This window comes from Fringilla coelebs (genome assembly GCF_963513975.1).
Source record: "Fringilla coelebs genome assembly, chromosome: 9".
NCBI classification, from domain to species: domain Eukaryota; kingdom Metazoa; phylum Chordata; class Aves; order Passeriformes; family Fringillidae; genus Fringilla; species Fringilla coelebs.
In genome coordinates, this window is record NC_140067.1 from 1,590,093 (window position 1) to 1,617,424 (window position 27,332).

Consider the following 27,332-nt stretch of genomic DNA (forward strand, 5'->3'; position numbering starts at 1 on the left):
GTGGCCCCGTGGGGAACTTGGAGACTTTCAATTAGATGCTGCAAAATGTCCTGGCTGAATTTCAATCCTGTTCTTGCAACTGAAAAGAAAAAGTAAAACTCCTTTTAGGGCAAAGTACCTGAATTTTCAGGAAAGGTCCCTCCCAAGCAGGTGGTTGTGAAATAGGGTCACCACTGTAACTCTGCTGTCACTTTATTCCCATTTCCTTTCCAAGCACTGCCTTTACTGGGAAAGGATGGAGCAAAGCAGTCTGGGGCTTCCAGGATTTTTTCCATAAATATTTCCCAAAGTTTTTGATCTATGGTAGCTCTAGAAAAATCCTTGTTTGAAGAAGCTGCCCCATTAAACTGCAGCAGATCTGAGGGCTGCTGAGCTCATCAATCTCTAATGAGAGGTTGATTTCCTCTGGCTGGAGAGGCTCAATGCACAACTGATTGCATGATTTATCCTTAAAAAAAAATGAGAATTTAGGCCCAGAACTGGAGGAGAGCCTCCCAGGTTCTTCAAATAAGTCAAAATATGAATGCAGCCTCATGAGCTCAAAGGGCAAATGATAATCAGTGCTCAAAATTAAACCAAGGGGATCCCTGAGGCTAAATATTCCAACTCATGGAATTAACCCTGGGCTTTACAGCATTCCTGGGATCAGACAGCTGGAAAGGTGTTTGGTTACAATTAACTCAACTTGTCTAATGAAGCTTTGGAATAACCTTTTCTCTTCTTTTCTTTCCTATTCTTTTGGAATAACCTTTTCAATGCCCCATCCTCTCCCCCACTTGAGCCTCTCACAGAGCACTGCCAAGGGCAGAACAGAGCATTCTCATTCCTGCTATCTTCAAGCAGGAAAACTGTGGATCTGGTAAATAAGAGGAGACTTCTCTAATGCTGGGGGAAAAAAAAAAAAAAGAAGAAGAAAAAAAGAAAAGCTGTGAGAGACCCAAGCTTTTCTGTTGTAGATTCTCCTGTATCATTATTTTTGTGCATTGCCCTGTATGTGAGAATCCTGGCTGGATCTCCAGACTCCCAGGGAGAAACACATGCCAGGAATGCATATTTTTAAAGCTGGGAATGTTTTCAAGGTATTTTGGCTCAGGAATAAAATGCTAAGGTATCAGAGAGCCAACAGAGAAAGCTGTCACCTTCCCAAAGGTTGAAATGCTTGTGCTTGCTTGCTGCTCCCCCAGAACACAGGGACCTAAAAGGAAAATATTAATATGGAATGTGGCGAGGGAAATGAGTTCTCCAAGGTTTTGCTTTGCTTCTCATCTTTGCAGCAAAGAGGAATCAAATAGAGATCCTGTGGAGTCCACAGGGCCTGCTCTCCTAAATTGCATGGAACTCACTGAATTCCCTTCCTAACACAAGGAAACTCTTCAGCCCAGCTGGGGCTCCAGTCTGGTGGCATTCCAAAAAATTTTCAATATAGAATTTCTGCACTGGGATCACTGGCAAAGCTTTTCCTGTGCAGCTGAGCCTGGATGGAGCAGAGCAAAGGCAGAGCTGCTTCCCCCACAAACACCCATGGAATGGTATTTCAGGAGTCACAGTCATGAGGAGCACTGGAAATGGGAAGCCACCTCACCAAACTGGGATTAAAATATTGTGTCAGCTGAACAACCATATTTATTCCTAAATAATACATTTGGTTTCTGCTCTGACTACAGGGTTTGTGCCTGTAGTTTGTGCCAAATGAGATCTGGCTGTTCAGGAAGTCCTCCTCTATAAATTCAGCTAATTCAACTATTTCAGTTCATCCTAATTCATCAGGAAATGAAGTCTCTGTGTGTCTCTTCAAACCTATCAATAATCCAGAAAAACCAGGGTGGTTTCATGGTATCAAACAGATCTTTTTGTAACCAATGTGTACCAGACCACAGGCAGGAGGATTCCATCTCTCAGCATTCCAGGGAATATTCACCACAGTGACAAGGAGATGAGAGCAGCATTTGCCATTTGATCACATGGAAAGTACCACAGTCCCTTCAAGAGAGACAATATTATGGCAAAAAAAACCCAAATAGAAAACAGAACCAAGACACTGAAATTAAGAAATTCTAACAACAAAGATACCTTAAGAAGTCAATGCTGATTTCATTAAAATATTTTTGGAAACATAGGAAGGACAAAGAAGGGGGATTCTCCATTCCAACCATTTTGCATTCAAATAACCACAAACTTTCCATCTTATCCAGGATTACTTTTAGACAGGACAAAGTAAATCTGCAGAGCTAAAGCTCCCAGCATGCTGGAAGCTGGAATGTTGATGTTTTAGGAAATGCTTTCAGTTTTCCAGACAGATTTAACAGTAAATCCTGTACTTACCCAGAGTATAAAAGATTCACCTTCAGGTCAGCTCTCAGGTCCAGCTTCAAAAGCTGCAGGTTACAAACCAACAGGTCCAGCCTGCCTCTAATCCAACATTCCATGTTCCAGCTCCAGACTGGACAAAAGAAAGGGATCACACATTTCTGAACTGCATTAAATCAAAATAAAATACCTGGATGGAAGTCACTCACAAAGAGAGGACAAGGAACAGATATTCCTGAAAGTGAGGCTGCACCACAAATGGGACAATAATTATGAATAATCTGAGTTGGGCACCTTAAACACTTCTGAGGCTCACAATCCACATGGCTCTTCACTGTCATGATTAAAGAAGGAATATTTTTTACCTGGATTTAGGGACAAGGCTGCAGGGTGAAGAAAAAGGAAGCTGATGGTGATTGCTGTGTCCTGGGAAGTGGGGATTTGTGGAATGAAATTCTACCCACTGAGGTCAAGGAGATTCCTGGCAGCAGGATGCCAGCTCTGTGTTCCTCAGAGACAGGAGGAGAAAAAAATCCTTGGGAAAAAAATCCTAATCCATGTACAGACATTTACTGCACATTCATTATTTAATGCCTCATAATTCATGTAGAAATGATGCCATTTGCTCTCCATCTCCCCTGCCTGCTGATGGAGTTTGAAGCCCACATCCACCAAAAATATTTAAAACATTCCTCACAGTGTCTGAACTCCTTTGAAGATCTGGGTTTATGTCCTCTTATGCAGTGCTCCATATTTTATTCACAATTCCCCTAGAAAAACAGCCAACTATTTTTTTCCCCTTTTGAAACTGTGCTGTACAATTCCTCCATCTTCCACCACATTCTGAGGAAGGATTTTAACCCCCTGAGGAAGAATTTTACCTCTCTGGGGAAGGATTTTACCCCCTGAGGAAGGATTTTGCCACCCTGAGGAAGGATTTTGCCACACTGTGTCGCCTGCCCAGGATAAAAGTGAATCCCCACTAATCCAACCCACCCCTCTCCTCCCAAAGAATCATTTTTGGAATCATTAGCTCCTTATGCCCTTGAGTGCTAAACCCACCTATTTTCTGAGGAGCAGAGAGATTTATTTCTGAAGGAATAAACTTCCTTGCCTGCATGCTTGCTCTGTACAAAGAACAGTCAATGTTGCTGGCACTCCAAAGGCAACACAGAAAATTTTCTTCATTCATTAAATGCTTGATTTTGGGTGCTCCAAGTTCTCTCCTCAAACCAGACCAGCTCCCAGCTGAGAAAGGGCTCGAAAAGGTCTCATTCAGCAGCACACAGGGCAGTGTGAAATTCCTGGCAGGAACTGGATGGACCATGCAATGGGCAGCTGCCTTCTGAAGGAAGTCTGCAAATATAAAGGGAAAAGCATTGGAAATAAAAGAAAAAGTTCATATTTTTGAACAAGTAAAAGGGAGTGATGGATGTGATACAGGAATTGGTAAAAATCAGGTTGTTTCTGGGGGTTGTTCCCTAAGGTAAAGACAAAATTAATAAAAATATCCCTTCTATGTAAAAACAAAATCACTATCAACATCCTCTCTGAATGGTGTCACAGGTGAAAAATTCCAGATTTTACCCACCCTCAGTGCACCTAAACTTTCGTTTTCTCAATCTCTTGAAAAAGTCAAGGCCAAGATTGCAGGAGAAGCATCTTGTTGGGATAAATTGGCTTTTATTAACCAAAACTGCAGTGAATCCTAAATTGGGTGTGAGTCTCATCTCCCCATGCAGTGCTGGAACAGATCCCCTCCAGCTCTTTTCAAACAGCTCCATTTCAATAAAAATATAATCCTGTTGTAAATATGAAGCATAGTCCCACTGTAACTCTGAAATAAAAAAGGACAGTATTACTGTGGGTGCAACTGCACAACCCCAGGGCATTATCTGGGAAGTGAGAGGCAGGAAAATGATAATTTTTTTTTCCATAAGACTTAAAGCAAAACCACTCTGAGCACATTTGTTGAAGCCATAGTTTGAATTGTGCTCACAATGGCTGAGAGAAGGATGAGCAGGGAAAACACTGTAAAACACTCTGAATTTAAAGATTAAAGCTCCACTTGCAGCAAGGCACAGGGACATGGGTGCACTTTGCATTCTGCTCAGGAAGGGCAGAAATTTTAAGCAGTTCATTAAATAGAAATTAATTGATGCTCTATGCCTTGCCACAGCCAAAATAACACATACCAGAATATCTCTGGTGCTGTTTGATTAATAGAAGTTCATAATTCTCTAGCACAGAGCATGAGTTAAATAACACCAAAACATGAAATGAGAGCTCTAAAAAAGGCTGTTAAAAGCAGAAGATGCAGAGTGTTATTCTGCACAGGGTTTTGCTTTCCCTCCACACAGGTTTTGTGCTGCCAGACTCCTGCAGGGCTCTGCTCTTCCCTCCTCTCCCACTAAGCAGAGTTTGTGCCTCTGTGAATCCCAGCTTCATTAGGCCTCCAGCAGGAGGAGTGGAGCAAACAAACTCTCAGGCCATAATCCATGATTAAAAAAGGACAAAAAAATTGACACAGAGCAGGACAGAGAAGCAGCACTGTCCCCAGCTCATCTCTTTTTCTAAGGAACCTCCCCCTCGTGTATCGCAGATCATCTCAAGGGATTAATTAACTCTTATAAAGTCACAAATGTGCTCAGCCCCTTTCTTCAGAAACAGAAAAAATGAGGTTAAAATGACCCAGAGGGAGGTCTGACTTGCAGTTCTGTCCCCAGAGCAGCAGGGCCATCAGATGGTGACAAACTGCTCTGAAATGGCAGGAAATCTCCCTGGAGCATCCAGGTCTTCCAGTTAAAGTTACTCAACACGTTCAGATCACAAAAGGTACTTAAAAGAACTTCAGCAATGCAATATTTGATACTGAGTGGATAATAGTACATAGAGAGGAAGATAAAAAGGTGTTTATGTATATAAAAGGTACCTAAATCTAATGATTTATTCATCTTTTTGATTTGTATTTTGTAAAGATGACACAAATTTTCCAAATAACTCCACTGGATTACAGGGTCTGCTTTCTCCCTAAGCACCACCATCAAAACCCTTTAAATAGTCCCTATTTTAATTTAAAAACTGAAAAAGGAAGGCAAATACCAGCTGTCCTTGCAGAGCAGATGCCAATATTGTCAGAGGCATTTCCCAGTTTATCAGTGCAGCATTTGGAGTGAGCTGAGCACCCTCTGGCAGCCCTGTGGTGCCCCTGGGAGCAGGAATGGCAGCATCCTCCGGGAGCAGAGGAGCTCTCCCTGCACTTCTGGGCAACAAAACAAACTCCCCACAAGCTTTTATCTCATCAAACCTGTCCAGGGCATTTATTTGGATGTGTCCTGACTCAACATGTATTTTTTAATGTCTCCTGATCTGAAAAATCATCCCAAATTGGTTTTTGGGATTTTTTTTGGTGACTTACCCATCAGCACAAACATGGTTGGGATGATTTGCCAACACATCTTGTTTTGTAGAGCTGACCTGAAAAACACACAGAAAATTAAAAAAATGAAGGACTTATAATTATCAGTCCATTATTTCATTTTGGTGTATTTCAGTTTGTTTCGTGTTCAAATCTTTGCAAGCAGAATCATAGAAAATCACAATAGCTTGGAAAGGAACTTAAAAATCATCTAATTCCAACACTCTGGGATGGGGAGAGACACTCCTCTCTGCACCAGGAAAGGAAAAACAGGCCAGAAAGGGAGAAAAAATCAGAATTTTCCAAGTGCAGCAGACACAGAAGCGCTCAGCCATTCCAACAGTGAAGACTTCACTAAACCTTACAGCAACATTTCATTATTGTTCCTTCATTTCAGGTACTTTGTCTTTTTATTTTCATCCAATAGTTACATAAATTCTGCTAAAATCAAAATATATTTTTATAGTTAAATCTCCAGAGAAGAGTTTGGCTGCTGTTGTAGTCAGGAGCTGAGTGCTGAGTAAAATCCACAGCTCAAGTCAGGCAGCAAATGCCAGGGTGAGAAATTGGAGTTAGGGAATCCCTCCAAAGGGTTCCATTCCTGGAATATTTCTGAGGACAGTTTCCTTGAGAACATCCCTGGAGCCAAAAGAGGCAGTGCCAAGGTTATGTAATGCACTTTGGGGCTGCATGTCCTGGAAAATAGATGGATTTCTATATTCCATATCTACCTGAAGCACAGCCAGCTGCCCAGGGAAGTCACAATTCCCAGGTCCCTGTCTCCCTGCCTGCTCTCCCACAAATCCAGCTGGAGCTGAATTTCTCCAGCACTGTGCTCTGCAGGAACAGCCAGTCCCATCCACTTTCCTCCCCATCCACTGAGCTTTTTCAGCTCCATTTTCAGCTATTAAAGAGGGAATCTCAGACTTTCCCAGCCCCAATTTCAGGGGACAATTTGGCTCTCAGCACAGCTGGGCCCACCTCACTGTTCCTTTTCCATTAGTTTATTTCTGCTAGAGAGCCATGAGGGCCAGAGGAATTATGGAGCTATCAGGTCATTTCACAATGACACAGACAGGAATTATTTCCAAATAACTGAAATTAGTTAGATTTTTCCCTAATTTCAGAAGCAAAAAATACCTTTTAAAAGAGTTTATTTAACATAAATGTACATTATTCACACTATTAAATGGTTTAATGAGAAACAGTCCATGTTCCTCTTTCACAGGTCCAACAAAAATCCCTGTCCATCCTTCAACCACTTCCCCAGAGGAAACTGGCAGAGGTCACTTCCAAGAAAACTGGACATCCATTTCCCAAATTTACAAAGTTATCCATAGGCCCTGGGTGTTAGAGTTTCCCCCATGGAATACCCATTTACACTGAGAAGAAAATAAACACAGAGCCCCAGAACCCCATACAAAAGGAAAATTATCATTTCTATGTAGTTTAGTGAAGATCAAGGCTTTTTAATTTCCTGATGGAAGGGGAAAATAATAAGGGATAATTGGCCCCTGGAAAGGGGGGTCAGGATTGGAAGGGGCTGCCCAGGGAGCTTTGGAGTCCCCATCCCTGGAGGTGTCCAAGGAACTCCTGGAAGTGGCACTCAGGGCTGCACTCGAAGGTCTTGGAGGGCCTTTCCAGCCTTAATGATTTTGGGATTCTGACATAAAAATGGCCAGACAGAGCAATCAGAGATTCTGATGTCAGCACTAATTTCATATTTGGTGCAGAAGGCAAAGCCATTTTTCAGCCCGGCCCAGGATCTCCTGTCACATCGACCTAGGCTGGCTTTACAGAGGAGTTTTTCCAACAACATTCCTGACCAAACCCAGGGCTGAACATGACCAAAAAGCCCTGAAAGCTGCACAGCCACAGAACCAGCCCCTTCTCTGTTCAAAGTTCAGCCTTCCTTGTGTAAACTTTGGGTAAAAAGAGATAAATCCCAGGGCAGGATAAATGCACTGCTGGGTCAGACAGGATTCCCCAAAATCTTTTCCAGTGAGAACAGTGAACTTGCCAGAACTCCTTATTCCACTGTAAGAAAGAGTACAAGTTTTACAGGAACATTTACAGGGAACAGGAAGTTAAATAAAGAGAATTATTACAACTTGTAAGCTCTGTCCTGGAGAGAATAAATGAACACAGCCAGGACAAATTGGTTTATTTGAGGCTGGGGAAGTGTTCATACAAAAGGAAGGAATTTGGGTCCTCTTGAAGAAATATATCTTAAATTATTCTGGAACCACTGACTTTGCTGCTGCTGGGTACCAGAAATTTTCTGATTTCTTATGTAAATACTATATTCCTTTCCATATCAACCACAGAATGGCTCAGCACCAAGAGTTGGGATTAAAACCAAAACACAACAGATATGACAGGCAAGGAGGAGAGCAATGAAATAAGATCATTTTTATTTACAGGACAGGTGAGAAATCCTAGAACTCCCTGGCTTATCAGCATGGGAAACAGGTTCAGCACAACCTGAAGTGAGCAGGACCCACAAACACCCACACTGGGCATGGAAACCTATATAAACCATCCCTGATTTTTGCAAGCACTGTACTACAGCTGGTTTTAAGTATTAAAAATCTCTAGAAAGCATAAAAAATATTTTAGCAATGTCTATGCACAGCATCTTCTGGCCTGTTCTTTCAGGAGCCAAGGGCTGTCCAGTCCTGTCGGTCTGAGCATGGAATTCCATTTGCCACTGAGTACATTAAAAACCATTCTTAATAGAGAGCTCTGAGTAAGTGGTGCACACAAAATAGAAATGAGTACGACCCACACTGAATAATTTTGCTAATATTAAAGCTTTAATAAAGGCAGCCCAAGCTGGGCAGAAGCACAGCTACAAATCCAACTCTGAACCTGCTGGTGGAGCCTCTCCCCCAAGACTCGACAGCAAAACGTCCCGAACTCTTCAGAGTTTCTCCAGACCGTGGAATTTCTCTTGTTTGTAGTGAAAGCGCTCCTCATTCATGCTGTGGATCTGTCCTTCCTTACGAGCAGAGCTCCTGGGATTCCTTGGCACTTAGAGGTTATATCCCCTCATAGGCACGCTTGGAAGTTAAGGGCTCTCCGTGTGTTCATTAGAAAATACATTTATAAATGCTGTACCGCTCATTAACTTTCCGAAGTTCTCTTCTATCACAGCTCCCGCAGCATCGAGGACTTACAGCACACATTCACCCAGATTTATTTTTGTTTTGTTTCTGACACTGAATCTCAGGGAATAGAAAGAGGGAAAAGGGCTGAAACCGCCTGGATCTGCGAGCGGGATGTGGAACGGGCTGCGGGCTCTGTTCAGGGGGATGGTTCAGGAAATTAGAGGAGGCGGGGGAAAAGCGGATAAAGAAGGGGATAAAAAGTAAATTCACCAACCTGCTTCTCCTTGTTCTCGGGGTTCCGACTGGAGGCTGAAGAGACGCTGCCACAGTGCGGCTCCGACGGCGAGCCCCGGACGGGCGCTTCCCTCAGCGCGGCTCCCCTCAGCGCGGCTCCCCTCAGCCCGGTTCCCCTCAGCGCGGCTCCCCTCAGCCCGGTTTCCTTCAGCCCGGTTCCCTTCAGCCCGGTTCCCTTCAGCCCCGATCCCTCCGTCCCCAGCCCGGCTCTCCTCAGCTTTCCCCCAGCTCCCCTCAGCTTCCCCCGGTTCCCCTCAGCCCCGACCCTTCCGCCGCCCCGCCCCGGCCCGGCGCCCCGCCCGCCCCGGCCCCTCACGCGGGATGGCCGGGAAGGAGCAGGGAAGGGTTTGAAACACCGGGACCTTCACACGGGATAACCGGGAAGGGTTTAAACACCAGGACCCTCACACGGGATAGCCGGGAAGGGTTTGAAACACCGGGACCCTTACACGGGATAGCCGGGGAGGGTTTGAAACACCGGGACCCTCACACGGGATAGCCGGGAAGGGTTTGAAACACCGGGACCCTCACACGGGATAGCCGGGAAGGGTTTGAAATAGCGGGACCCTCACCCGGGATAACCAGGAAGGAGCGGGAAAGGGTTTGAAACAGCGGGACCTTCACAGGGGATAGCCAGGAACGGTTTTGGAGCACCGGGACCCTCACACGGGATAGCCGGGAAAGGAGCAGGGTAGGGTCTGGAGCCGCAGGAGAGGCTGAGGGAGCTGGGAAGGGGCTGGAGAATCCCTGAGGGAGCTGGGCAGGGGCTGGAGAATCCCTGAGGGAGCTGGGCAGGGGCTGGAGAATCCCTGAGGGAGCTGGGCAGGGGCTGGAGAATCCCTGAGGGAGCTGGGGAGGGGCTGGAGAATCCCTGAGGAGCTGGGAAGGGGCTGGAGAATCCCTGAGGAGCTGGGCAGGGGCTGGAGAATCCCTGAGGAGCTGGGCAGGGGCTGGAGAATCCCTGAGGAGCTGGGCAGGGGCTCAGGCTGGAGCAAAGGAGGCTCAGGGGGCCCTTGTGGCTCTGCACAGCTCCTGCCAGGAGGGGACAGCCGGGGGGTCGGGCTGTGCTCCCATGTTGGATCAGAATCTCCACTTTGGCATGAAAACACCGATGCTGACCAGGAGCAGGAAGGATAACAAGGAGCAGGAAATAAAATTCCTACAGACACAGCAGGAGGGAGAACCTTGGAAGAGGTAAAGCCCATCTCATTCCACCCTTGCCACTTTCCACTAGACCAGGTTGCCCAAGGCTCATCCAACCTGGCCTGGCGCCTCTTAATGATGTTAATTAATTCAAATATCTCAAGACCTGGTTGTGTTATAATGTACACATCCATTATCTAGTGGCTCTAATTTAAGAGCAGTTGATATAAATTACCTTTTACTCCACAAGTAATAGACTAAATCACATTTTTGACCCTTTTGCACTTCAGCGTTTGAGGAGTTGACAGATGTAAAGCAATATCACATATTTAACAGGAGCTTGCAATTAAAAAAACAACACCCAAAAATTATTTCAAGCAAGGACTGAGCCCTGCTAGGAAAGATAGGCCTTTAATTTTGCTTGTGCTCATCCTTTTGTAAAAGGCAAAAATAATTTAGAACCAGTAAACTAGAGACTGGAAAGTCCCAGCCAGGCCCAGCTGAGGTTTCATACAATGGTTTTTCTGCTCAGCAATATTATTTTAAAAGAAATGCAAACTCACTATCTCTGCTTCATGAAGTATGAAGACAAATATTTTTTGTTTCCCTATTGCAAGCTCTTCTCAAGTAACCAGACTGGAACTATCTTTGGGGTGGTGTAAACACTTCTCCCATGAGCAAACCCGCTGATTGGCTTTAATTTATTTATTGACTTTCTGTAATTCACACCCATTTCCTCACAGTAGCATCAGCCAATTTTGCTCCTTATTAAAATAACCCTCTCTTAATTGATAAATTCTATTTTTAAGATATTTCCTGATTCTAGTATGGCAGTTTGGGAAATCTGACTCAATACAACTCATGTCTGAGGTTAGGAAGCCACCGAAGCTTTCGTATCCCAGACTTTCACAGCATAAGCAAAAGCTGTCAAAAGCTGCCACTAGAAAATCCTTTTATTTAGAATATCTTGAGGCAAACATTTGACAGAGTTTTCTTTCACTTCCCCATGTGCCACTGCTGTTCAGCCAGCCAGGAAAAAAAAAATTCTCCTACAAAGCCTCCACTAGTGCAAATTTATTTATTTTTGAAGGTTCCTTTCCCCCCCCAATAACACCTAAACTAAAACTTCCTTGAGCTTAATCCTCTTGAGGAAGAGAGAAGAGAGGTAATTCCTCCTTTCAGAGGGCTTTGACGTGTGTTACATTGTGCTTTCATCCTGATCATCCTTTGTGTAAACTTCAGTTCCAGTTTATTCTGTCTTTCTTTGCAGACCAGCTTTCCTGAGGCTGATCCCTGACAGCATTTGGGATCAGGGGACAGGGACAGGACAGCAGGCTCAGCTTGGACCAGCAGGAATTGCCCCATGGAAAGGAGATTTGTGTAGATAAATATTGGTTTTAGAGGTTATGAGATTTTAGAGGAGCAAGTATTTGGTTGTATTTTAAGAGTAGTTGTAAGTTTTTTTGTTATGAGGTAATATCTAATTTTTTAAACTAATAGATAGTTGTTACAGAGTTTATTTGTTTTTTAATTTATTATTTTTATTTACTTTTCTTGTCTTGTGGAAATTTTTATTTAATAAAATAAAAGTATTATTACATATTATTTATATATAAATATATTCATATGTTTATATAAATATATATTTGTACATAGGTTTTAATATTTTAATGGTTTTATAATTCTAAAATTTTGAGTTATTTAATATAACTATATTTTGTATTATAATTTTTATAATTTTATTTATATAGTTTTTATTTATTGAAGGTATATCTTTATTTATAACTATAGAAATATAAGTGGGGGGGTTTTTGTTGAATTTCTGTGCATTGCATTTTTAGATAAGGTCAGGCCTTGGTGGGGCTGCCCAGGGAGGGTTGCAGTGCCCATCCCTGGGGGTGTCCCAGGAATTCCTGGAGGTGGCACTCAGAGCTCTGGGGACAAGGTGGGGATCAGGCACAGCTGGCCTTGGAGGGCTTTTGCACCTTAAATGATTCTGGGATTCTACTACTTTATTTTATTAGTATTATTATAAATTAATATTTTATTATTATTTGACATCTTGCTGCTCAAATGTTTTCATCCCTGTTGTGTTTCTCTTCCTGTCTGGATTAGCTCAGGGAGTTTCCATTTTGGCAGTGCCATTTTGCCTCCAGGATTTTCAGTTTCTCTGGGCTTTATTCACCAGGATGTGAAAATGCAGGATGTTCTCCAGCCTCAGCACAGCAACCCCTCTGCTCAGGGCCTCCTCTGTTTGTGGAACCAGAACAACTTCTGGAGAGGTTTTTATTATAAATACAAACAAGGAAATGTTGGTTTTTTTCTCTCAGCCTCCACGTTTCACCTCAGATTTTCTCCCTCAAAGCATTATAAAAATACCAAGGGGCCAGAAGCCTTTCAACGAGTTTCATGTTGAAAAACAACAAAATACCATAAAATACCAAGCCCTGAGTGGTTTGCAAAGCACATGAGAAGATTGCAGTGACCCATGTGCATGTTTTGAATCTAAGTGTGAGCAAGAAACAGAACTGTTCTCCAAGAGAACAAAACTTCAGCCTTGAGGGTTTATTTATTTTAAAAATGTGACATTAAAGCAATTCCTTCCACCAATTATGCTGCATACAGTCACAGAGCCTCTGTGTGGCAGATCATAATAATTCCCTGATCTCTCACAAATAAAAATCCCTAATCCCCTGCTCAGCTCTCCTGAGTCAACAACCTCCTGCCTGGTGTTCCATCCAAATCGATTCTCGGAGGAGGAGCAGAGGTGCCAGCCTGGGTTTGGGTTGGGAGGGACCTTCAATCCCATCCCATGGCAGGGACACTGCCAGGGATCCAGGGACAGCCACAGCTTCCCTGGGAATTCTATTCCAGGGCCTGCCCCCCTCACAGCCTGGAATTCCTTTGCAATATCCAGTCCAAACCTATTTTCCTTTTGTGAAAAATGCTTATTTTATGATTGGCTTTTTGCAAATATTACAATGAATATTAAATGTGTTATGTTAGAAAGTGATGCTGTATTAATTTTTTTAAGTAGTGTGTTAAATCTAGTTTTAGCTTATAACATAATGTTAAAATAGAAACTATGCTATGTAGGATACTTTTTTAAGAGAGGACTCACACCAGATAGCAGCCACAGGACACCCAAATCTTTCAGAGAAAGAGAATTTATTGCTCCCTTATCAGAACAAACGAACTTCCTCCTGCCTGCTCAGCCCTGCAGAGCCGTCAGGATTCAGGGGAAGAAGCTGGCACTGCCCAGCCAGAATCCTGGGTGTGAATGGAACTGATGCACCATGGATGAGGTGTGTGAATATGCAACAGGCTGCTGCTTTAAGGGTTAATCCTCTGCTAACGTGGGGCCTTTTTCAGGCTTATTTTGCCCAGAAAGAGGAACCCAGACTGTCCATAACTCTTTGTTTCTTTGTCTCATATTGTCCTAATCCACTAATTACTATTTTTATAACCATTTTATTACTATTAAGCCTTTAAAATTTTAAAAACAAGTGATTGGCATTTTTCACACTTTCAAAGGTGAAGCCATTCCCTCTTTTCCTGTCCCTCCATCCCTTGTCCAAACTATCCATCCTTTAGGCAAAGAACACCAGGAGTTTGCACAGCACAGCAAGCCCAGGGAAACAGGGAAGCCCAGTTTCCAAAATACAAAATACAAGCACAGAACCCATAAAAACAGTGATATTCACAAGATATGACTCTTCATTTATGCAAACCTGTAATTACTTTATAATCAAAGCATGGTTTGAGAGGCAGCAGTGACATTGGGCCAGGAGGGGCAGAGCCACAGCAGCTGCTCATGGAGAGGGAAGGGAGGAAAACCAAGGGGCACCAAACACCCTCGGCTTCCCAAGGGAAGTTCAGCTGAACCTGTGCCACAGCTGATGAACAGATAATATTTCATTATATATTCTTTATTTTTTAATAGCTAAGCTCTGTTAGGAATAAGCTTTTGAGGGAGGCAGAAGGGAATGATCTACAGCAAATTTCCATTCCTTTTAAAACCTTCACACGGCTGCACAAGAGGTCCCAGGTAATTAGTGCTGTCACCATTAGTGCAGCTTATTTCCCAAGAGCCACGGTGTCATTTGGCAAAAAGAGGATCCTGAGTGCATTCAAGGGGGAAATTGCAGCAAAATATACAAGTTTGGCCAAAAAAAAGTGGTCCTTGAAGCAGCAGGCTGTGCAGTTTAACTTTCATTTTGACAGGCTGGATGTGTTTGATATGTCTATTTAATGGGCTTTTAAATAAAACCACTGTTACTATAGTAACATTTACATCAGAGGTTGTGCTCATGCTGCCTCTGAGGTACAGAAAACCAATCTGCTCTGCTCACCTTTGTGCTTCACGCCGATATTTTACATGGCAAAGCTGTTTTCTAATAAATAATTTCCTTTTTTCGGAGTATTTTCCTTCTCAGCTTGGAAATGAGGATATATTTGAGCTGGTTGGCTTTGCAGTGACTAAGCCCTGCGTGTGGGAACAGCACTCCTGGTGCCAGGGAGAACAAGGGTTGCATAAAAAGGGAACTGCAGCCTGGGGAAATCCATGCTGCATCCCTGGAAGGGTCCAGGGCCAGGCTGGACTCTTGGAGCCACCTGGGATAGTGGGAGGTGTCCCTGCCATGGGGATGAGATGGGCTTTAAGGTCCTTTCCAAGGCAAACCCTTCCAGGACTCCACAATTCCATCAAATTGGACAAATTTTCCTTTTCTGCTCCTCCATGAGGTTTTCCTGGTCCAACTTTGCTTTCACTCAACAGCACCAGAACATTTACACAGCAAAACATGATTTGGGTGAGGAAATGAAAGTACCCAGGCTTCTCAATTCCCCTAAGAAGACTTTTTAGTCATGCATGTCCTTAACAGGAATTAGCAGCTGGAAAATAAAAAGGACAGGGGAAGAGTGAAGGACACCTCTCCAACAGCTTGACCTTGATTTTCCTTCTCTTTTTCCTTCTATTTTTCTTCCTGATGAGCCTCGTTTGAAATCAGCTTTTAGTGAGGACGTGCATGGATGGGACTGTGGAAGAGCCCAAACACTGCTGGCCATGCAAAGCCAGCTTTGCTGATGTCACAACCATGAAAAAACCAGATTGCCTTTGATTCCAAAGCATTGTTTGGTCTGTTATCCCCACAGCCCCTGCCAGGATGACACACTCAGCTCCATCTCAGGGAGGAGAAAGTAAACACCACGACTTTTTCCCTCAGGGGGTGGTGGTGGGGATCTATTTCCAGCAGCACTTCAGAAAAGCTGGCACCAATCTGGGTTCTCAAGTGGGAGCTCACACAGAGACCAGGAATTCACAGCACAGAGCTGGCAGAGAGAGAGATGCTACAGAAAAGGGGAAGGTATTTTGAATAAATGCCTTCATTTAAAAAAAATAAAATCTAGTCTTTTTATCAATTTTAATGTTTCTGAATCTGTCAAAAATTCAGTTTGTGATAGTCACAGACTCAGAGAAAATATCAAATGGGTGGTTTAATCCAAATTGAGGCCACTTTTGTGGTTTTGACTATGGAGAGGATTTTACTTAAATGTTTATATCTCAGTGATGAGTTTCACCCAACATGAAATAGAAACCCCATCTACTCATGCCCACAATAAATGAATCATGAGAGGGTTGGAAGGGGCTTTAAAGTTTTTTTTAAATGCCACCCTTTTTTCATTAGAGCAGGAGAAGTTTGAAAATGGGTACAAGGATCCTCCCCCACCTTGTCCCACCATCCCAAAAGACAACAAAGTATTCCTAAATAAGAGACAACCTCACACTTCTTTCATCCCCAAAGGGAAAGAAAACATTGCTAAATAAGAGACAACCTCACACATCCTCCATCCCAAAATGGAAAAAAACACTCCTAAATAAGAGACAACCTCACACATCTTTCATGGCTCTTTTTTGCTGCATTATTCTCAAAAATCAGATTATTTCACCTAAACATCAAGGGAAGTGCTGGAATAGTGTCCAGTTTTTAGTTCCTACTATGCACAGGTTTGGGCACTAATTTTTGGATAAATCCTTGGGAGATTTGGGTTTCAATGTCCAAAATCTGGCAGCACTTCATCCCTGTTTAGTTGGAGTGTGGAATGGCTGGATCCATCTGCTAAGATGTTGATTTTCTACTTATTTTCTAGATAATAATAGGTGAGAAGGAATTGCATGAGGGGGAAAAAAACACAGGGACATTGAATGTGTGGTGGGAAAACAAGAAAAACTGAGCTAGGAAGGGAAGATATGGGAAGAGGCAAGAACAAGAAGCAGATGGATCCTTCTGGGGTGGGAATGATGTGTCCAGATAGTGCTGGCACAGAGGAAGCGTGAGTGAAGGGATGATCCTGCAATTGTGACAGCAGGGAAAGGGTCAGGGACACAGAGTCCCACCAAAAAGGGGTGAAACCTCTGTGACAGGCACTGGGAGGCTGTGCCCTCAGATTGGTGGGCTGGTGGGAACACTTGGATGCTGGATTCTGAAGTTGTTCCCTCTTTATTTGGCAGGAAAATGAGATCAGCACTGCCTGGGACAGCCATTCCCAGTTTTTGGGAGAAAAATGGGAGCAGCAGTGCCTGGGAGAGCCATTGCCAGATTTGGGTGCCTCTGGAGCAGGCTGGGAGCAGCTGGCCCATGGAGAGGGGTGCTCTGTGTGCCTTTCCCCCACATGGGAATGTTCCTTCAGGCAGCATCACTGCTGCCTTGTGCAGGCTGCCCCAGAGCAGGGGCTGGGCAGAGCTCCAGAATAAAGCAGGGATTTATCCAAAGGATCTCCTCCATGCACCCACCTGGGGCAGCACCAGAGCCCAGCCAGGGCTGCACCCAAGATGAACCAAAATGGCCCCAAAATGCCCGGCCGGGCACGGGGTCTCTCCATGGGATCAGCTCTGCTCCATTTGCACCTTGCAGTTCATTGTCCCATCCCAGCTTCAGCCCCTGCAGTCCCACCCTGCTTGTTTTTCTCTCTCCAGCCCACGGGGTTTGTGCTCTGGGGCTGAGATTGGGATCATTTGTCCTTGGTGCCCAGCTAGAGAAGGAATTGTTTTGTCTCCCTGCTCTGTGCACAGAGCTCAGCATGCCCTGATGTGAAGCCCAGAACTGCACACTGAAGCAGCTCAGAATGTGAAAATGGAAAAGCCAAACCTGAGGCATCACCAGCAGCCTTTGCCAGGGGCTGCTGCAGGAGGAGGGAGAGGCCAAGGCACTGCTGGGGCTGGAGGAGGTGGGAATGGGCAGGGCAGGGATCAGCTCTCCCACACTTGGCAAGGAGTTCCTCAAAAAGCAGAATTCCAAGGGAATCAGACAAGAAATCCACACCCAGAGCTGCTCAGACCACAGCAGAACATTCAAACCCACAACCCACTCCAGTCTGCACTCATACCCCAGGCCCTGCACATTTAAAATGTCATTTTTGGACTTTTAGAGATGCTGTACTTCTCCAAACTCTCCCTTATTGATCAGGTATTTGTGGCAAAAGGCCTCCCTTGAAGGCTGTCAAACACAAATCTCATTTGATTATTCAGTGCAGACAGGTTTTCCCTTCAGAAAGGTCACATTTATTTAATTTATTTATTTAATTCCAACCTGGAGCTGGCTGCACGATATCTGAGCACCCCTGAATCATCCCTGTTCAACACCAGCTCTTTCCCTTCACATCACCACTGCTATCTCTTTGTACATAGGTTAATAAGAAATAAAATTGACTATTAAACTTGATTAATAACACTAATTTCAAAAGGTTTCATTTTGGGGCAGGAGTTTTGAGGTTTAAATGAGACCAAATCCTGCTGCCATGCTCAGTCTCCAAATAAAAATACAGCCCTAAGGAATGACCTATTCCTGCCATTTAAAAGTGAGCTACTATTCATCTAATGAGATTACTAAAAGTGCTACAGGAAATCAGGTGTTGACTGACCCTCAAAATGAGTTTACCTCATTACCTGCCCATTACAGAGCAGAAAATATAATTATTGCAGGAACTTGGAGCACCTCACACAAAACTGAAGAGTCGTGGGCAATAAAAGCACTTCAGTGTCAGACAGGTGGCAGAAAATTGGTTTTGCCCTTTGATTTACTTAAAATTCTGCAAAGAATCCAAAAGTTTGGGATCTATTTGGAAATTATCCCCCCCAAAATGACTTTATTTCTGTTTAAATTCCTCCCATCACTAAAGGAAAAGAGAGCACTGCTGCCATTCACTGTGACTTCCATCACTTGTCAGAAACATCACTGCCTCAACACGAAGATGAGACTAAAATTAAATTAATTGGGCAATTTTTCACACCAAACCAAAGGCCACACTTTAAAAATACCTCCCAGCCCACAAAGCTTGAGCAACCATCTCCAACCATCACACAGTAAAACAAACATTTCTTTCCAAAGATCAGTAGCAGTGATGAAAGGTTTGCATTTCATAAAAATTGTTCTGACATTGAAAACCTTTCAAATATGACAAATCAACCCCTGTGGAAGAGCAGAGGAGCAGAGGTACCTGTGACCATCCTCAGGTGTCCAAAAGGAGGTAAATAATCCCAATCCTAATTGAGGAGATTGGCTGCATCCTAATTAACTTCCTCACCTCTGAGACTCCCAGACAAAGGTTGGGCATTTGGAAATTATTTCTAGGACTGGCTGGCTCTTAGGAGATCCATGAAAACTGATTTATTTTCTGCTGTAGATTTTAATTAAGCAGCAAAATATTTGTTAGGAATGAAATGTTTTAAAGGCATGGAAAGGAAACCCAGTATACTCTGAACTGGCTAAATTATATTAGTTTGTATAATCTGATTTCAAAGATAAATTTTATTTCTGTATGCAGGAGAAATATTCTGCATTTCTTAATCTGCTAAAATTGAACAGACTTTTCTTTTGGGATTTTTTTTAATATGGGAAATGGTTTTATCATCCTGGAGCTGCTTAAGACATCATTTATTTGGTGATAAAACCTGCCACGCTGTGACACTCAGTTGTGCTCCTAGGAACAAGGACAAGCTGCTAAATCCTCTCCCCGTGTTTGAGGCAGGGATTTGTGGATCCAACACCCCATTGCTGTGAGGCACAGCCAGAAATCCCAGCCCTCAGCCAAGGGACAGTGACTCCCACTCACACTGAAGGGTCACCAACCCAGCTGGGTCAGCCTTTCATCCCTCCTGATCCCAAATTCCATCAACTTCCCAAGGGAGACTTTGATCAGCAGCCAGAAAGTGACAACTATTGCAGCCTTTGTTTCTGGGTGGTGGAAAGGGTTTGTTTTCCCCCTTTTAAAGATGGAGAACTGGGAACAAAGGCTCCTGTTGTACTGGGAAATAGCAGAGCAGCAAAATCCCAACCCCAGATTAAACAGTCCCAACAGAGGGTTAGCAAAACATACAAATGTCACCCTCAATCCTCTTATTCCAAGTACTGCTTTCAAAGGCACTTTAAACACCCTTGAACTCGTCCCCAAATGCCCAAAAAACCAAAACCACCCAGGCAGCATCTGCAACTTACTGCCATGGACAAGAAAAGGAAAACAGCAGTCAGGGGACTGGAAAAGGAAGCTCCAAGCAGTGATAAATCAAAATTCCAAGGTATTGATAACCTTAAATGACCCCCTGGACCTACCAGAGACACCAACATTGCTGTTTGCACCTCGGAATTATTCTCCTTTTAAGGTTTTCAAGTAAGGTAAAACTCCAGCCTGAATATGATTTCTGCTTTGGTTTTTTTAACTCCACAACAGTGAGCAATTCATTTTCTCAGCATTCCCCAAGAAAATGTGCAACTGAAAATATGTAACAATGTAACACAGGCAGTTTCCACCAGGGAATTTCCACCAGTTCAGCCGTGGGCAAGCAAAGAGCTATAAAATATTAGGGGTTCAGATCCCAACACCTGGGCTGATTTGAAATTCCCCTTATAATCATTTCACAGAAGTCTTCCCTGAATGCAAACCTGCAACAGGAAGGGTAATTACCATGTACAATGTGTATTTATTATTCACATTATGTGTATTTATTATGAATATTATGTGTCATTTTGCACAGTTATGTTCACTACACCAAAATGACTGTATTAAAGATACCATGGGTTGAGTCTCACTTGGAAAACAGTCTTCCATCTGTTCCCTAGGAATTTCCTGAGGGAAAAGAGGGGTGTTTTTATAATCCCTGCTGTGTCCCCAGCAGAGGTGGGCAGAAGGAACTCCAAGTGTGGAATCTCCTGCACAGGCAGACCAGGGCTGGGAGAGGAAGCAGGGACCAACCAGTCCACTAAAAAGATGAATATCCAGAATATTTGTTACAATCTAGAACTATTCAATGGGAAGTAATAATTCCATTAAAAAAGAAGTACTGGTCGTGGGGAATAAACACCTGTAACCCATTTTTAATATAACAGCAGAACCAAACCTCAAAATAAAGGGCAAAAGCAAAGCAATAAAACAAGATAAATACAGAACAGGCCTTTTGAGAAAATGTCTCCAGCTGATCTTTAAAATTTGATCCCAATTCAGCAGCCAATGCTTCCTCACCCATTTTATCAGATTTTCCCTGGAAAGCCCTGCAGTAGGAACTGGTCCTGTGTTTGCAGGGGCCACTTACACAAATCAATGGCTCATTAGTACCTGGTGAGCATCCAGCTTAATGAGAGAGTCTGTCCATCCTTTATCAGAGCCCAAAACAATCCCTGCAGAGCAAACACAGGAGCATCTGAGAAGTCCTGCTGTGCTAAGAATTGAGATGGGGGTTATAAAACTCATTTCAGAGCTTTCCACCATTTGCAGTTTGCCCCCACAATCTGAAATGTGTTTTACCAGGACACTCTGTTCGTATCACCCGGTGTAACAAGTTTATGGGATAAAAGGCTGTTCAAAGGTTTTAGGAAGTTACCCAAGGTCGTAACAAGTGCTCAGGAAGGTTACCAGCTTCTGAGGGGACTGAATAATCCACAAAACCAGTGCCAGACTGGGACTTTAATCCAAGCCAGTGGAAGTAACAGGGAATACCTGCAGAAAACAGCTGAATGGGGTGGGAGGGATAGGAAATCAAAGTTATCCCACACAGACAACACCCCCAAATCCAGCAGCAGGTTAAAAAAGGGAGCTCAGCACCAAGCCTGGAGCTGCAGTGACTCTGCAAAGGTGAGCAGCACTCCCAACCCTCCCTGTGCAGAGCTCTCTGACCCACACTCGGGGCACTGCTGGGAGCAGAACGCTCCAGCTCTCCCAAACAGACACCACAAACTCCTCCTCACCATAGGGGATTCAATAACTCCATTTTCCCAAGCTCTGGGGAGATCAGAATTCCCCACTTAAATATTTTCATCACCTTAATACCAGGAGAAGTGACCTGGAAGAGAAGGAGAGCTCTGATGCCCTCTGCATCCCTGCCCTGCTGACAGGGAATGGATTTTATCCAGACTCCCTGGAAGAAAGGGAAAAGCTCAAGCACTACCTTACATCCTATATTTTTTATGGAATGCTTTTAAAAACCTCCCAAGTTCACCACATACACAAGAAATAAATTATGATCCTTTACCTTTCCAACACCTTCTACATTAATTCCACTTCCAAGGCTCCTGGAATTGCCCATTCCCCACCAGGAGAGCAGCACTGGACATGTTTTACCTTCCCCCTCACACCTGTCTGTTGTCACCTCCTGACATTTAAAGACAGACAAATCTTTAAGCATCAGATATGTTTATTAGACAATTCCAAAAGTCAGTTTTAGTAGGCAACTTGGAAAGAAAAGTGGAATATATTTGAATGTCCATCTTTTAATACTTGATGATGTCAGGGATGTGGCAATCATAAAAAACTGTTTACAAAAGGTACAAAAGCTGCACTGCATTCCCAAGGACAGGAAACAGGATGAGCTGGCAAGGAAGCTTTGGGAAATGCAGCCACAGATTTCCAGCTGATCATGGAACACTGATCTTGCCATGGAGGTGCAGTCACAAAAATCAGCCTCGTGTGGAAATTAAGGCACTTTGGATACACAGAATTCACTTCCACACAGGAAAACCATTCCAGAGAAACCACAATAAATTCCCAGGGGAGGGATGGGACAGAATTCCCAGTACACACCATCAGAGCTCAGTGGGAGTGAAGCTCTGGAGAAAAAACCCCACTGGAATATTATTTTTTACCATATTTGATAACAAAGTAAATTTACTTTACAGAGATCCACGATTTCAGCACAATTTTAAACATTTAATGTAAAGTCCATGTGAAAACTGCATGGAATTCATATTAGGGATTAGTGCACGTAGCTACTTCCAAATAATAGTACAAATAATAAAAATAATAATAATAAAAAAAGCATTGACCTTCTCCACTCACCACCCACGAGGTCCCCACCAACCAGAGCCCAAAGGGGATACAGTACAATGGAAAAATTTGGCAAAAAGCAATTTAAAACAGCATTTTCTGGTCCTCCTGGTCCCTTTAGATTGTCCTTCACAGTGTCCTTCACTGTTCCTGTCACACACTACAGAATGATTTATTTTCAGGAAAAATTCAATCTCAGCTGGTTTTCCTCCCCAAAACTCCATCAGAAATTGAGTAGCTTTGTAGATTCCTATCTCAGCCTTTGGTACATAAATGGAGTAAAAGCTTTCCAGAATCCAGCCCCAAGCCAAGAGGAGTTCAATGGAATTGTTAGCAATGGCATTAAGAATTTATCATCAGGCACTGACTGGGGTTTGTTTCACTGTTTTACTCCATTATTGAGTGAAAAATGCCACTGTATAGGGAAAAAAGGCATCTTCTTTAAAATCAGAGCAGGATTTAAACATGGAAATGATGTTTCAGCTGAAAAATCTGGTTTATCACTAAAAAAAGTCATTTCCTCAGTTCCAATAGATTTCATCAAAAGCAGGAAGAAGACACTCAGATAATTTTTTATTCCCAGGATTTTTGTAAGTTTATCCTGCTGTGTCTTGCATGGAGCACAAACATCCAGAAAAAATCTGTCCTTTAATGTTGATTCCTCTTTTAGCAATAATTCATTACTGACCATTCCCTCTATTCTTACACAACTGAAGTAATAAAATTAAATTTTCTTAAGTGTGATTATGTGAATGCTTACTAGGATAATGCTGTTAAAAAATATAGTGTTTTAATGCAATAACAATAACAACCTTCTTCCAGACAAAAAATCAGGAGCTGAAGAAGGGTGTTTTAAAAGCAAGGAGGAAACAAGAAATCCTACCCAGAACACTCCTTATCTTGCAATTCACACCCATAAAAACAAAGTTGAACACTAAACTGTAATTTTAAGTGTCCTGAGGGTAGTTTCTCCTTTTGTGAACCTTCATAGAAGTCATGTCAGCTTTAAGATGCATTAAAATATGTTATTCCCCAAATATAGCCACAAGTTTTTAACTGAATAGGGACAGAAAATATCTTTGTGTGGAGAAAATGATCTTTAAACAAACATAAGTGGAAGGGTTTTTAAGCAGGGTTATTTTCTTTTGCTTTCCTCAGGCAGTAAGAGTTGGCATCACTTATGTTTGGCTTTATTATCATTAAGAAAAATTACAATTTTCCTCAAATTGCAATTAATGAGATGTAAATGAAATAATAACTGATGCTAATTAAAGCAGAAAGATTGATCAAGTTGAACAATCCCAATTAGGATAATCTTCATATTATTCTTTGATTATAAGCTTAAAAACCCAACAGGAGTAGTGACCAATGGCTCAATGGCACTGAAATAAACCAAAAATCAATGCAAATACAGTGAAAAATGGCTAAAACTGCTTATTTTTTGTAAACTTCTTCAAGGATAAATTCATAATAATTCCCCATTTCAGTGACTACTTCAAGCCAACTGTCAGCACTGTCCCTTTGGCTGAAGTGCATTTAAAAAAGCAAATTATTCCATGATAATGTAAAGCCACACACATTAGAATATCTATACATACACACAGAACAGGGGACAAAGCTGTCAAATGTTGAAAATCACCAGCACCACAAGGAGCTCCTACCACTGCTCCCAGCTAAAGTCATCTCCTCTGCCAAAGACAAGGAAAAAGCCTAAAATGGTAAGGAAAATGACTGCATTGCCAGCCAGCACCAGGCCACAGGCTCCCCATTTGATCTGAAAGGCAAGAAATGGAACAATCAAAGCAGTTCTTGGAAAAGATGCTCAGGACTGTTATTTCTAGGCATTAGATCAGCTAAAACACTAAAAAAAATCAAAATACTACAGAAAGGTCTAAAAGCAGAAGAGGCAAACAATAAAGAATTCAATTTGTGTGACTAATTATTCAATTAGCAGCCACTTGTATCACTAATAAACACTTCAGCCAAGCTACTGCTAGGATTTAGAAGAAAATGATGACTTGCCTTCCAAATCATTAAAACACACCTAAATCAGAGAGAAAGCTGGTGAAATTAGTGCTCTCCTTTCATTGCCAAGCAACAAAATCAAAATATCTCCTTTTAAAGAAGTAACAGGCATGGAAAATGTGGATTTAAAAGTAAACAGCTTTTTTTTATTCATGAGCTGCAGAAGTAATTGACTTAAATAAGGAACATTTACTCCTAAAACACACGACTGAGAGTTCCCTCTCGTGGTCATTCTGCTGCTGCCAGGCTCCAACCCCTCCAAAATAAAAATATCAGGGGAATTGGGCATTGCAAATAAATGCAGAGCAAGTACACAAAGCTTAAAGGAGTGAACAGGACTCAGAAAATCACTGGGACTGGAGAAATTCTCTGCCTTTCAGACAAATGTGACCAAAATCTCACCACTGGAGAGAAGTTCAGAAAGCAAAGAGGAAAGAACTGAGGCAGGTTTTGAGGGGCCAAACTTGGGAAATGCTCTGAGAGCCACAAGGGCAGCTCTGGAAGCTTGGCCTTTTATCTTTTAACTCCTAACACTCCCCAGCCCCCAAGTTTGCAGCATCCTAAATGGAGAAAGCAGAAATTCCAAGAGAAAAATAAGGAAGCTGGAGCTAGAAGTGATGCAAAGGGTCATGAGACAGGGAGGCATGAGGTGCAGGAGGAGATGTTATCTTGTGTTGGGCCAAAACAGGGCTGGAGGGGGAAAAAACACCAGCTAAAAACTTTTCAGTCATGTGAGTCCTCTTTTGTTCAGCCCAAAAAGGGAAATTTCAGTGGATTATTTTCACCTGGAGACAGCAGAGTAATGAAATGAAAGCAGGATTGAAGATGATACCCAGCAAGTGGGGTCTGAGAAGAAAATTATCAAGGACTTACTGCTTCCACCCGTGCCAGGATGATAGGGAATCCAAAGGCAGAGACAACAATTCCTGTGGTGAAGAAATAGGCCAGCTCCCTGCAGGCACTGCTGGCTGCATCACTGTCATCACCCACCCTCTTGGCAATGAAGTGGGGAATGGGGCAGATGAAGTAAAATATCAACACAAACAGGGGCCAGTACACGCTGGGGAGGGGGAGAGAAGAAATGGACCATGGGTTAAAAGAGGTACTTCAGTCAGAAAGCTGGTGCAAAACTCCTAATGCTACTTTTTGGCTTGATTGCACCCAAAATGGGGCAATTCCACCCCGTTCTCCCTGCACTGATAGAGCAGCATGCAGCCTCTCACACCAGCAAGGGTTCATTTCTTTTACTTTTGAATCATTTTGCTGATTCAGGACCACAGAGGGAGCAGGAAATGCACTGGAGCAGGAACAGGAGCAGCATTCCCAAATTACAGGGATGAAGCAGGCACACCCTCACATCTCCTCTCTGTGTCACAGCTCTCACAAGCGAATTTTTGAAGTGTTTTACAGACACAGAATCACAGAATTACAGAACAGTCCGGGCTGGAAGGGAACCCAAAGCTCACCCGGCTCCAGCCCCTGCCATGGGTGGGGACATCCCAAACGGAAACTTGTGGGTGGATTGTTCAAAGAAACGGGAAATTAAGGCAAATGTTCGTCTGAGATTAAAAAGCAAGGTGGCACCGCTTTCCCTGAGGCAGCACAGAGCTGTTTGCAGTGTTTTTATTTTAATGCAAACGCAAACACCGCCTTAGGAAGTGATGTTTAATCACAACAAAGCGCCACGTGCCAAGAGCCTGGGAGCGGGGGCTGCAGGAGGAGCCCCAGAGCCCCATGAAATAATAAAATAAAGCCGTAAATGATGGTTTTGAACCAGAAGCTTTGCGAAGGGCGCCGGCCCGCTCACCCGTAGTACTCCAGGGCGCAGCCCAGCATGAGGAACGTCAGCCCGATGGCTCCGCTGAAGGACAGGGCCACGAGAGCTGCAACGGCACAGGGCGGGCGGTGAGGGACCGGGCGGTGAGGGACCGGGCATCCCTCCCGGGGCACCGGCAACCGCCCCGCCGGGGGCAGGGCATCCCTCGGCAGGGGCCGGGTACCACCTCCCCCGGTGTCGGGCATCCCTCCCCGCCACTCCCGGCCGCCCGCCCCCGCGCTGAGGCGCTGCCCGGGGCGCGCTCCCTCATGAGGGAGCCCCCGGTACCTTTCACGCCCGCCATGTCCGGGCTCCGTTGGCAGCGCGCGACTTCCGCCCTCTGGCACCGCCCCTTCGGCGCGCGTCACGTGACCGAGCCTTTAAAAGGGCGGGCGGCGGCCGGGAGCGCCCTTTCCCGCCACGCCCGCGCTCGCGGCAGGGGGCGGGGCGTCCTGAGGGGACGGCCGCGGGTGGGGTTTAACGTGCGTAAACCTCGCGAAAAAACGGGTTTGTTTTGGTATATAGCCCCTGTATGAGGGTAGGAAATGTGTATGTGTGTGCGTTAAATTCGTATCTGTGCGAAAGAAAAGAATATTTGTGCGCAAATGTATATTTGTGTGGATTTGAATCCGTAAATGCCGCTTTAAGGAGCCCCCGCCCCTCAGGCGCTGCCGTTTTGTGGCTACTCCTGAAAATCTCGGTTTTCACCCCAGAAAATGGAGCCGGCCCGTTTGCCTGAAGCAGGGCCACCTCAGGGCCTGCATCATCCACCCTCCTGCTAATCAACACGTAGAAAGGCACAGCTTTTTTCAAAGCCGTGTTTTTCAAGCCTTGGAATTTTTGAGATGACACATTCGAACTCCCTTTTTTGACCCAAGAGAAGCCTTTTGGCCCCAAAAATGGCTTT

General features: G+C 43.8%; 2 protein-coding genes across 2 annotated transcripts in view; both read right to left on the reverse strand.

Annotated features, from left to right (window-relative positions):
* LEPR (leptin receptor) overlaps nt 1-9,171 on the reverse strand; it is a gene marked incomplete at its 3' end in the record, with an annotated part of 29,068 nt that extends 19,897 nt beyond the window's left edge. Inside the window, exons 1-4 of the mRNA XM_084211656.1 lie at nt 9,110-9,171; nt 5,726-5,784; nt 3,370-3,663; nt 2,323-2,440 (exon numbers count right to left, since the gene is read on the reverse strand). Coding sequence (XP_084067782.1) covers nt 2,323-2,440; nt 3,370-3,663; nt 5,726-5,765 — 452 coding nt within the window. The 5' untranslated portion in view covers nt 5,766-5,784; nt 9,110-9,171. The remainder of the gene's footprint in view (nt 1-2,322; nt 2,441-3,369; nt 3,664-5,725; nt 5,785-9,109) is intronic.
* A 12,788-nt stretch (nt 9,172-21,959) lies between these two features.
* Nucleotides 21,960-26,765, reverse strand: LEPROT (leptin receptor overlapping transcript). The gene is made up of 4 exons (XM_084211563.1): nt 26,714-26,765; nt 26,417-26,492; nt 25,483-25,669; nt 21,960-24,358 (listed from the first exon to the last, which is right to left on the reverse strand). Exons 1-4 carry the CDS (start codon nt 26,727-26,729, stop codon nt 24,242-24,244), a joined length of 396 nt encoding a protein of 131 aa, XP_084067689.1. The 5' UTR covers nt 26,730-26,765; the 3' UTR covers nt 21,960-24,241.
* Nucleotides 26,766-27,332: the final 567 nt, after the last annotated feature.